This window comes from Peromyscus eremicus, unplaced genomic scaffold (assembly GCF_949786415.1).
Source record: "Peromyscus eremicus unplaced genomic scaffold, PerEre_H2_v1 PerEre#2#unplaced_582, whole genome shotgun sequence".
NCBI classification, from domain to species: domain Eukaryota; kingdom Metazoa; phylum Chordata; class Mammalia; order Rodentia; family Cricetidae; genus Peromyscus; species Peromyscus eremicus.
Window position 1 is genome coordinate 39,875 of NW_026734818.1, and position 12,633 is coordinate 52,507.

A 12,633-nucleotide genomic window follows, 5' to 3' on the forward strand; every position below is an offset into this window, starting at 1 on the left:
AAAAAGAATGCATCAATCACTTCATATAGGGATTGTCAACAGTAGAGATGATTTTACTTAATTCAGAAATAAAGATTAAGGATTTGGTATATCAAACATAGAGCATAGTTTTCATTTAATTTCATTTTTAATCTAGTAGTAGTTGCCAAATATTCCACAAAGGGAAACACAAATACAAAAGCATAGACTAACACATTCCTAATGTAGTTGCAGACAGTCCTAATTATTAATTCTCATTATCAAACTACTACTATTCTCAGTAGATCTGCTTAAGCAAATACAGTTGAATGGTAGCCTGAAGTATAACTTATTTTTTTCATAATGGGTTTACTTTTTAAATAATTCAATTAATAAAATTTAGCATTCCTTCTCAAACTGCTGGCCAAGTATCTGCTGCTTTATAAAGCAGCCACCACATTGGTGAATCTTACTGTAGGACCTTAAGGAATGATAGATGAAAGTTGTTTAAATTCTTCATTTTCAAAGGGGATGGAATTGAAATAAGCAGTCAGTTTCTCACAAAATTTAAATCTATGTTCTTATAAAGAAACAATAAAGTTATGCATTAAATTTTTACTCTGGACCACTGTACAGTTTTACATATTTTATTAAATTTTGGAATTTCTTATCAGTCCAATAAATATTTGTTACTTCAGAGTACCATAGCAAGTCATTTATAAAAAATGATAAAGATTATTATTAGAATCATAGTAAGTGCATTAAATTATCAAAACTTTAATATTATACAAACTTATCCTTAAATTAAAAAACAATACTCAGGATAACATTAATGCAAGGTTCACAGAAAACAGAAATTTCATTTAGATGTATTTAGCAGGAAAAGCCCTTATTGGAAGGTATCAGAAATTACCACACTGTGTAATAATGGTCTACAACAGCCAGCTGCTTTCATAGCATTTTTGATCTTACTTGCAAATGTCACTGGAACATCCTCTGGATTCACTTTCTTACTGATAGATATGAGTCTATACCCAATAAAACATAGAGCTTTAGGGGCCTATGTTTTCATTGTTAACATTTCTGTTGTTACTACTGTTAAAGTGGAGCCAGTCCTTCCTAGGGTTTGCTTGTGAAATGTCCCATGTAGACACTTCTGTGTTTGAACTTGTGGTCTCTAGCAGGTGATGCTCTCTTGGGAAGTCGGTGGTCTAGCTTTGGGGAGGGGGGCCTAGCTCCAGGAAGCAGTTTGTAAGCCTGTGTTGGAGGTGGGGTGACCAGTACAGTGTAAGCAGCCACATGCTAACACCAACTACTCTTGCTACCATGCTTTCCCTGTTCTCACAAAGTGTGAGCCGAAGCAAACCTTCCTTAGGTTACTTTTTGTGGGGCACTTGGTAGCAGTGACAGCAGAGTAGCTAACACAGTCCTTTAGACAGGAGTGTGCCCATCCCTCATTGGTCCATGTCTTGCTCTGACCTCACAAGGAGTCATTGTGAGGAATGACTGACACCTGTGCATATAACACACTGCCTAGGCCTGGGTTTTGTCCTTCTAGTACAGAGAGCTGTTGGGTAGTGAGTGATCTGTGGGACTTGGATGGTGGTGACAGTTTTGGACCTGGATATCGGTGAAGTTTTGGACTCGGATGCTGGTGACTTGTTTTACTTGACAGAGTGAGTTTTTCTCTCACTTTGCTGGTTGTGCTTTGGGGGTATTGGTTTTCATTTTTCGTTTTATTTTATGTAATTTATGTTTCTGGTTTTAGATGTTAATTTTTACATTTTTAAAATTTTCTGTGTTAACTATCCTCCATTTTTCTTTCTCTAACTACTCATTTTCTTTGTTTCTTGTTACTTTTTAAAGATTTTTGTTTTAGTAACTATTAAGCATATAAAGTAAAAAACTTCAGTGTAACATTTCTGTATCTGTACATAATGTACTTTGGTAATATTCACCTACTCTATATACTTACCCCCTCCTCTTTCCCCTTCACATCCCTAATCATTCCCTTTTACTATCAGGTCCACTCCCCAACCTGACATCCAAGATTTGAAAAAAATGTCTTTGTGGGACTGGCTTGTTATACACAACATGGTTTCCAGGTCTATGCGTTGTCCCTGAAAAATGACAATTTCACTCTTTTCAGCTGAGTATTTGATTCTTGCCCTTCTGTTTCTGCACAACATTGCTATTCAGTTGGCATATGTTACAGCCCTTACATGACTGGGTGAACCCATCTTCATCATCAAGTATGGTCCTTTTAAGTGCTGTTGAACTTCGTGTGAACTATTAAGTACTCTTCCTAAGGACTGTTGCATCCGTGTTCACCAAGGATGTTGATTATACCTTTTTCTTGTTACCTTATCCACCTGGTTTTGGTACCTGAGTAATACACGCTCCTAGGATGAGTCTGGAAGCATCCTAACCCTTTTCATTTCATGCAATCGTCTGAGAAGCATTGGTATCTTGGTGATATTTTATGTATGCTCTAACAAAGCTTTCCTGAAGATCATTAAGACAAAAAACCTAGCCACTAGAGAGACTTCTTACCTCTAGCCATCCTCAGAATGAAAGTGTACAAGAGTCTGTCTCCAGGAATCCTCAGACTGAATACAATGAGCTCCTGTCTCCTCCCACCCTATATTCCTTTCTCTGCCCAGCCATATCCCTATAGGTCTCCACCTTCCTAGTGCTGAGGTTAAAGGTATGAGCCATCACCAGCTGGCTCTGTTTTTCTTTTAGACTGGATTAATCTCATGTTGTCCAGGGTGGTCTTGAACTTAGAGAAATCCATCTGCCTCTGCCTCCTGAGTGCTGGGATTGAAGGTGTGAGCCATCAACACCTGGCCTCTATGACTAACTAGTGGCTTAGCTCTGCACTCTGATCTTCAGAGGTCTGATAGAAATCACCAATGAGTTTGTCTAGTCCTGAAGGTTTTTCTGTTGTTGTTCTTTTTTGTTTTTTTTTTGTTTTTGTTTTGTCAAGAGATTATTTTAAGTTACTATTTCAATTTTGTTGCTTTTCTTTCTGTTTTAAATTAGTTCTTTGAGAATTTCATACAATATATTTTGGTCATGTTTATCCCTTCCTCCAATTTCTCTCAAATCTTCCATACTCTCTTTCCTACCACCCATATTTGTGTCTTTTTGTTTTGTTTTTCACCATCAAGTACAGTCTCTGTTGTCCTTATACTCTTGGATATATGGCCTTCCACTGAAGTGTGGTAGGTTCCACCTACCAGGGGCCACACCCTTAAAAAGTTTTCTCCCTCTCCCGGAATCTATCAGTTGTCAATAGCTCATCAGGAGTGTGACTTCTTGTCCAACCTCCCCTCTTCATGCTGAGACTTTTGTCTGGAGTGAGCTTAAGCAGGTCACAGTGCTGTAAATTCAGATGGGCAACTGCCCTGCTTTGTCCAGAAAACAGTTTGTATTGTCATCCACTGCCTCTGACTCTGACAGTCTTTCAGTTTAGGTGTTTTATATCTTCTCAGTTGAGTTTTGGTAGCTAATGTGTGTCTAGAAGTTTATTCTAGATTATTCCAATTCACTGGAACATTTTAAAAACATTCCCTAGTGATTGTCTAGATGTCTGGATTTCAGTTGTATCTCTGGTAATCGAATGTTATTTTGTCTCCCATATTATTAACTTGTATCTTAAAGTTTTCTATTAGTTTCTTATTTTGTCTCTAATATTGTTAAATTGTATCTTCAATTTTCTATTAGCTATTTTGGTTAAGATCACATCAATTATATTTATTCTTAAAATAATCAAGTCTTTGTTACATTGGTATTTGTAATTTAGTTTCCATTTCACCAATTTCTGCTCTGGACTTGAGCATTTCTTCTATTTCTTTTGGGTTTGGCTTGTTCTTGTTGTCCTATGACCATGACATGCATCATTAGGTTATTTTGGACATCCATCTTTTTTTTAACCGCAGGAATTTATAGCTATAAATGTTTTTCCTAGATCTGCTTTTAATTAATTTTTATCTTGCATCACTAGTTGGTGTTGGTACGAGCCTTTATATCAACAAAGAGGAAGAAGTGGGAAATGGCTCAAGGCAACACCCTACAGTACAACTCCTCTGACGAAGAGGCTCTAACAGAGCACTATGAAATCCTAAAGACCCTTGGTCGGGGAGCATTTGGAGAAGTAAAATTGGCTAGCCATCTACTCACCCAGACAAGGGTAGCAGTAAAAGTTCTTCCAAAAGGCACAAAGAATAGCTTCATCAAATCAGAAATTGAAATAATGAAATCTCTAGACCATCCCAATATCATTAAACTTCTGCACATAATCGACACCACAAATACCACTTACTTAGTTATGGACTATGCCATAGGCGGAGAGCTGATGGACAGGATTGTGGAGTTTGGCTACCTACAGGAGGAGGAGTCCCGTAAGGTATTTAAACAGATGGTATGTGCCCTTCAGTATTGTCACATGAAAGGGATTGTTCACAGGGATCTAAAGCCTGAAAATATTTTAGTGGACGGCAAAGGAAACATAAAACTCAGTGATTTTGGGCTGGGCACCAAGCTTACCCTGGGGCAGAAGCTAGCACATTTCTGTGGGACCGTTCCTTATTGTGCCCCAGAAGTCTTTAAAGGTGGAGGCTACGATGGCCGAGCAACCGACATCTGGAGTTTGGGGGTTGTACTCTACTTTATGTCTACAGGGTGCCTCCCTTTCAAGGGAACTGCCTTTGTAGGAATAAAGGAGCAGATCTTGGTGGGAAAGTACTCTGTTGAATTCAAGCTGTCGCCAGAGCTTTGGGATCTTATTGCTAAGTTGTTAACTATAAATCCTGGAGAAAGACCAAGAATAGATGATGTTGTGGGCTTTCAATGGCTGAAGCATGGCAATGAAGGTTCTCCCAATCCCTTTAGAGAGAACGATGAGGACAGCTACCCAGACCCCACTGTGATGGCCATCATGGGTGTCATGGGTTATAAGCAAGGACAGATCCTGGAAGCTTTACACGAGAAGAAGTTTGATCAAGTGATGGCCACCTACTTGATTCTTAGGCAGCAGTCACCCTGGGAAGACATTACAAAAGATCTTCAGCCCAAGCAGTCTGCTGGAACCTTGAACCTTACAGGCCTTCCCACAATACCTAAAGTGACTATCAAGAGGGGATCTAGTGTCTCTATCCTTTCCACTTCTTCCATTTTGCACACTCTAACTGAGAGTCCCGAGAATGACAAAAAGGGGAGAACGAGGTACAGTAGGCCTCCCACCCTGAACTGCCCTGACAAGAAAACAGCCCCCATTCACAGAATCTGCCCCCAGTGTGTACATTTGGCTAATTTCATGAACAACCCCTGGTGGGATTCAGAGAGCACTATTAACACCTCCGATGAAATATGTACCACAGTGTCTTCAGCACTGGAAACTTATTCCAGTAAGTTATCCTGGAATGTGTCCGAAGCTGGCCCTAACAAATCAAAGAGCAAGGCGTCCTCACAGGATGTTTTATCTCATCACACCACTATGGAGGAAGTTCAGTGCAGAGACGTCAACATACAAGGTGAAATTATCGGTTCATCTCTCCCACAAACCTCACCTCAGGAGGACCTCAGAGGACAGCCCCACAGCATGTCTACTGCTGGTCAGAGAGATGAAAGGACCAGCTCATCTCTCTCACAACTAGCACCTCAGGAGGACCTCAGAGGACAGCCCCACAGCATGTCTACTGCTGGTCGGAGAGGTGAAAGGAGCAGTTCATCTCTCCTACAAACTGCACCTCAGGAGGACCTCAGAGGACAGCCCCACAGCATGTCTACTGCTGGTCGGAGAGGTGAAAGGAGCAGCTCATCTCTCCTACAAACTGCACCTCAGGAGGACCTCAGAGGACAGCCCCTCAGTGTTGCTACAGCTGCTTCAAAGAACAACATGACCTCACAAGATAGATCAACTCCATTCTCCAGCAAGGAGGCCCAGGATGAGGGTCCGATTGTACAAGAAAAAGACCTCAGCCCATCCTCCCCAGAAATACCTCAGGGACACCTAAGTGGTCGGAGACAGACTGTACCCAGAGCCCCCTTTAGAAAGCGGATTTGGAAGAGCCTACAGAGCAGGATTATAAAAGGCCTGAGAAGTTTATGTTGCTGCATACCAACAGAAAAGAGGGAGCGCCTAGGCTGCAACAAAATCCTGCCTGTGACCTTAGAGGACCATGGAGGGAGCCAAGGTAACAGGTAGGTGGAGAGGCTCCAATGCACTTTTCTATCTAGGCCTTTTTTAAAATCTGGTTCATTTCTTTAAAGAAAAAAAAAAACTATTTATTTACTATATGTGTGTGTGGAAGTTAACTTGCAGGAATCAGTTCTGTCTTTATACCATGTGGGTCCTAGGGAATGAATTGAGGTCCCCAGGCTTGGGGTCAAGTGCCTTTACTCACTAAGCTGTTTCCTGGACTAAATGATATGCTTTTAAATAAACAGATTATAGACATGCCCATTTTGGGAGTTCACACCAGAAAGCAAATCCCACAGTATCCTTCCTGAGAAACTTGACCTAGATGCAGATAGATAGCAGAGGATAGTGGCCCGAGGCTGGGCAAGGGTGAGGAGAAGGGTGGGTAAAGAGCAATGGGACAGGCACTCAGGAGGAATCAGACTGAGGGCCCAGCACTGCGCAGGGCCAGCACAGCCAAGCAGAAGACCTGCATGTTCTCCTAAGAGGGCCCTTTTTTTTGTGTCTGTTTCAAGTGCTGTTGGAGGCACTGTGCTCCCCCTAAGCTGAAACCAGAGAGTGAAGTGCAGCATGCTGAGGATGCACAGGGCCGCTGGAGAGAGCCAGGTAGGAAGTTCAGATGGCTGTGTACCATGGGAAGCTGTGTTCATATCACAGGCTGAAACTAAGAGCAAAGTGTTCCTGTGTCTGCAGATGATGACTGGGGAGGAGGGGGCATGGCACACCCTTCTCACATCACCTGGACCCTGAGGACTGAGAAAGGATTCTGGGAGGCAGGTCTGACAGACTCATGATCCTCCTGACTCTCCCTTGTAGGTAGGTTCATGATGGCTGGTGGTGCCACAATTGTGCCAGTAAAGTGAAGCACTCTGTGGGACCCGAGATCCTTTAAACAAGGATCCACGGAGTGCTGTGATCATTAGGTAAACAGGCCTCAGAGGACCTTCCACGCACAGTGTGATTGTCATTCCAGCTACCTGTCGCCAGGTGTACCATGAGCCATTAGAAGAGAGAGCGGCACCGGAAGCAGAGGAGGACCCCAGAGGGCCTGCCCAGTTTGTATGTGTTCAAGATGAGTATTGCTGACCAGGTTGGAGCCAGACACAGAGGAGGAACGAGTTTGCAGGGAGTGTCCATCTTGTGCTCATTTGGGAAGGTAGAGTGTGTGGGAACAGGTGAGTCCATTAGTTATGGTGCAGCTCTCAGCACCATCCTGAACTACTAGACAGCTTGCTTCCCATCCCAACCAGATCCAGACACCTTCATAACTCACCCCAGCACTATTACTGCTGAACTGCTTGTTGCTTTGCAACCTGAGTCATATGGATGCACTCTTCTGTACTCTGTATCTGGACAGACAGACAGACACACACACACACACACACACACACACACACACACACACACACACACACGTTTCTCCCAATGTACCTCGTGCACAGTTGACACTAGTGAAGTTTGCTTGAACTGGAGAGGACTCCCATTCCAAGAAAGGTAATTTCATATTCCATGTGATTTCCCTTCTGGAAATGTCTCAAAATTCCTCTAACTCAGCTTGTTCCTGTCTCCACCCCTAATGCAATCACTTACCACCCTGCTCTACTGCTTCGCAGGAGCCACGTGAAGCCAACACATGGCATGGTGCACATTTTCCCCCAGGGCATCCGGTCCTGTGCAAGGGAAGGCCCACCAGCTGTGCTTTGAGTGGAAGCAAGGTGAAGTCTGGAGTGTTTGACAGTTGGATTCAGAGATGGAGCTGGTTCCAAGCGTGATCGTGGATAGAATCTGTTGATGGAAAAACAATGGCAACCCCCGGCCTGACAGTGTGGGTGTTCCTCTGGGTGGCTCATGGTCTCCTGCCATATTTCCACCTCCTAAGATAACTCAGAGACACTTAAAGGGATTTAAGGGGTCAGATTCACACCCCTCCTTAGGCCCACACTGTAGTACACCCCAAACCACACTTTAGTACACCCCAAGACCACACTCTACTACACCCCAAGATACTACTTTCAACAGTATCTCACACAAAGATCCCAGCTGTTTTCTTTCTGACATCCTGTAGGGACATGGCTGTTGCTGAAGCTTTGTGTCTCCAGGCAGCAGGCTGGGAAAGACTTTGGCTGCCTGTATGACCCTATGCTGGGGCTACCAAGGAGACTCCTGGGACTACACTCAGCAAGGGACATTTTCAACTGGATGGTGCTTAGAGCAGGAGATGCCACTCAAGCCCTAACACACTGGATGGAAGGGGGAACACACAGGTGATACTTCTCTGCTCAGGCCATGGGGAAGTTATGATTGGTTACAGGGTGATGGACAAGTGAACATTTGGTCATCTTCACAAAATGCCTTGTTATCAGGTCTCCTTGATGGAAGAGGCTTCTGATTGACAGAGAATTTGGGCCAGAGGCTTACAAGCAGATGGACTAAGAGCAACAAAAGAAAATGTCTACTGATCCAGGTAACACCCAGGCCCTTGTACTAACTCCTTGTTTTGGTGGAACAGTGTCTGAGGCAGCTTGGAGACTTACCTCACTGAGGGTAATGCCTCTCTGTCCTGGCAGGAGCCATGTGAGGGTGAGGTGCTGCTCAAGTCCCCTCCATCTACTCTATGGAGTCAGCTGTTGTTACTGTTTTCTTGGTCACCTAGGCAGGGACACCACTTCTCCATCAGAAGTACTGCCAGCTGCAAGGGACAGACATAGAGAACACTGACAGTAATTTGAGGGCTTTTTAGAGTGGGTCCCCTTTTAGAGAGTGACATCAACCAATACCTAGAGAACTGAACCATGAAGACAGTCTCTAAGGAAAGGTCCTAGATAGTGAGAGCTGAGGGACTGATGACTTTATGCCTTGTGTATCCAGGTGAAGATCAGCCATCGAGGATATGCTCAGAGAGCTGGGCATAAGATTGCTCTGCAGAAGTGTTACCAAGAAAGACAGGCACCAGACAAAAAGATATATGGCACAAATATCTGAATAAAGAGACTGTTTTCTTGCTACAATAAATTCCTTTGTATATTTGAACCACATGCTCTGGTGTCCTGATTTATATCTATATAAACATTCTGATAGTGAATTGGTCAGCATGTCTGTCTTCTGAATGCACCCTTTCTCCCTGTGGTGAGAGCAACCCTCATTCTCCATGATGTACTTTGGTCTTCATTCTGTGCATTAGATCTCTGCCCTCTTCCTCCTACATACTGCCTCGTCTGCATCCTGGAAACATCTCTCCATCCCGCTATTATCACTAATGGAGAATTTTGTTTTAGGCTCCATATATGAAGTATTTCTCTCTTTTAAGGATAATTTTTCTTACCATAATGTTTTTCAGGTGGACTCAAGTTGACCACAAGTCTCAGTATCCATCTCCCCTTTCTTTTTCTGAGACAAGGTCTGGCTATGTAGCCTAGGTTGACCCACAATTCCTGATACTCCCGTTCAGAATCCTGGGTACTGGGGTGACAGGTTTGTACCTCCTGAATTATAAGGCCTAATCACATTCTTCTTAGACAGACATGTGGATGTAGGCTAGACACATTGTTAAAGGATTAGGTTTTGATTCATTTTGAAATACTTCCATCTTTCTCTGCAGTTGTCCTATCTCAGCATCATCAAAAAATCCTTATATTTGGGTGTGGAAATGCTCACAAGGGCCCTGACTCCTAATCACAAGGCACTGCCTTTGTGTAGCCTGTAACCTGGTTCCCTCCTCAACTTATGTTTCTGCCCTGCCATTCACATCCTGTTGAGGGGGCAGAGTTTTCTTCAAGGGACAAGGGCCTGTGAACTAGAGACTGAGAGGTTTCCAAAATGACAGAAGTCCTGGCCCGCTGCAACCAAATCACTGTCAGAAGAAACTCAAAAAGCAGCTCACTTCTCTTCCTGTGGAGACACAGACAGCATGGGCCATCTGGCAGGTCTGGTTTTGGTTTCATGAGGGGTCCTGTACTGTGCTGTATCAGTTCACTCCTTGCTGCACGCTGGTTAACTCCATAGCCTGGTTGTCAGGAACAGGTCTTGGGTACATGGGGCAGTACAGAGGACTCTTTGGCATCCTGACCTCCTTTCCTTTGTTATGTCCAGAATGTTGAGATGACTGGATCACAGGGCAGACATGATTTCAGACTTTGAGAAATCTCCACACTGTGTCTCAGGATGATTGAATCAATGTTTGCTCTGCCAACAATGTCCAAGGGTGTTTAATTCACACAAAGGCAAATTTTTTTTTTGTCATTTGATAATATCCAGACTAGTTCATATGGTGACATTTATGACAACTCATTTATCAATGGTTGGCCATATCTCCTGGATGAATGGAGTTTAATTCACAAAGTTCTAACCTATGTCTCTTCCTTGGAGAGTTTTCCCTACTTTTCCAATAGTAATTCCAGAGTATCAGGTCTTACATGAAGGTAGCTGATCCATTTGGAGTTGATTTTTATGCAGGCAGAGAGATAAAGATCTAGTTCACTCTTCCACATCAAATGCCCAGTTATTTATAGCACCATTAGAGGTCTACATAGAAAGCTGCAGGCCAATCTGTGATAAGTAGGGAGACTATATCTATAAATAATTAGATAGTTAGATAGATAGATAGATGGATAGATAGATAGATAGATAGATAGATAGATAGATAGATAGATAGACAGACAGACAGACAGACAGACAGATAGATAGATAGATAGATAGATAGATAGATAGATAGATAGATAGAAAGATAGATAGATAGATATACAGACAGACAGACAAGTGAAAGAAAATGCAAAAGGTAGATACAGGAATTTTCCCAGGTGCCTGCTCAGAGATGATTCCTTCCAGAGTCAAGGGGAAGACACTATGTCCACCATGGAGTTATCTGAAGGAAAAGAATCTATTTACAACATGCTCTTTTGTCCATTCACTTTATTTATCTAAGACAAAATTCTGTCTATACAGCTTCAGTTCTGTCCTGAACTCTCTGTCCCTTCTTTTTCTGTCCTCTCATAGTTTTAGTAAGGATGGATGTCCAATTCCCGGCACCCACACAAGGTGACTCACAGACAACTGGTGTAATTTCAGCTCCATGTGTTCAACACCTCTGGTCTCCATAGGTGCCTTCATTCACATGTACACACCCACTAGACACACATGTAAGTGTAAGGGAGGGAACAGTAAAACCCTGAACAAGGCCACTTCCCAGGTGGAAAGGTGGTTCTTTCGGGACTTCAAAGCTGCCATGGGTACTTCTTGGGGACAAAAAGAAGCAAAAATCATTTGGAGGAGTCCAAAGCTGACATGACTACCCCTTGGGAGGCCGAGGACAGCAGAATGGTAAGGAAAGTCATGCCAATTTTAAAGAAGTGGGGGAAGTATGCAGCCCAAAAGAGCCTGGTGAGGAGGTTTGAGAGCCACAAGAGACCAGCAGCCAGCATGGAACTTTGGTATGTCATTGGTATGTGCTAATAGGGACCTAGATTCCTCATTTGCTGAGGTAGGGAGAGATAGCTCTTCCTACCAGACAGATACCCATTTCACAGGTTTCCAAGGAGTGTTGAGTGTATACCTCAGTAATCCTCTGTTGAACCTGTCAAGAGTCTAGGCAGAGCTAAGCCCAGACTGTCATTTAGGACATTGTCAGTGGCACTGCAATTGGAGGCGGGTTAGGACTTAACATTCCAACATTTTGCTGATGATAGGGGCTGATTGTAATTATCATCTGACAACTTTAAGCTGAATTGGGATGTTGTAGGGGTTCCAGGAAGGCTGGGAAGTAGGTTAGTCAAAAGTTGAGTGTGAAGAGACAGGCAGGTAGGTAATAGTAGGTGACCCAGGGAAATTTTGTCACAAGTGTCTGGTTTATGGGCCACTGTGTAATGTTGCCAATTTTTTTTTTCTGGAAAAATCCTGCAGAGATAGACAGCAATCATGATTATGTGGCACAAAGAGACTACACCTGGAACCAACTTCAAATGTGGCAACACTTACACCTTGGCAGAAAACTGCCCCACACTTCACCTGATGCCAGGCCCTTCTCAAACTGTGAACAAACAACACTGGAGGGTCGACTACCCCTCTCTGCCTTGTCAAGGTAGGTCAGGTCCTAAGGCTTTAGTGGAGTCTCTGAGTCCAAGGAGGAAGGAGACTTCAGGAGACAGGCAAAGGGAGGGGTGGGAGGAGTCAGGGGCCTAAGAGAGACCCAAAGGAGAGCACTGCAAAGAAGTCAGCCCCTGGAGGATGTAGTTTGTGAGTCAGCTCATGGAAGTCCTTAATCCTCTCTTTCACTTGGCCAGACTGCCTCACACAGAACATTCTGCATCAGTAGGTAAAAACCCTACCACTGAACTATATCCTTAGTCCTTTGTGGAATTCCATCTTTTTTTAAAAAACAAAATAAAATAAGATAAAATGTAACACATCAAAATAGGATAAAACAAAACAAACAGAAAGAAAATTGCATAAGGGAATGAATAAGAATCAGAGACCCA

At 43.2% G+C, this 12,633-nt stretch overlaps 1 protein-coding gene across 5 annotated transcripts; it reads left to right on the plus strand.

The window, feature by feature from the left end:
* The first annotated feature begins 1,415 nt into the window (after positions 1 to 1,415).
* LOC131901876 (sperm motility kinase X-like) lies at positions 1,416 to 9,193 on the plus strand. 5 transcript variants are annotated; one of them, XR_009376924.1, is made up of 8 exons: positions 1,416 to 1,634; positions 3,968 to 6,165; positions 6,679 to 6,769; positions 7,137 to 7,338; positions 7,777 to 7,988; positions 8,229 to 8,427; positions 8,527 to 8,627; positions 9,032 to 9,193. XR_009376924.1 is itself a non-coding variant. In XM_059252937.1 (3 exons), the coding sequence occupies exons 2-3, from the start codon at positions 4,016 to 4,018 to the stop codon at positions 6,710 to 6,712; spliced, it is 2,184 nt and encodes a 727-aa protein (XP_059108920.1). In that variant the 5' UTR covers positions 1,416 to 1,634; positions 3,968 to 4,015; the 3' UTR covers positions 6,713 to 6,770. The 5 variants fall into 5 exon arrangements, 1 of the variants encoding a protein (XP_059108920.1); XR_009376925.1 differs by lacking the exon at positions 8,229 to 8,427; XR_009376926.1 differs by lacking the exons at positions 7,137 to 7,338; positions 7,777 to 7,988; positions 8,229 to 8,427; positions 8,527 to 8,627; positions 9,032 to 9,193 and adding an exon at positions 6,857 to 7,112.
* The last annotated feature ends 3,440 nt before the right edge of the window (positions 9,194 to 12,633 follow it).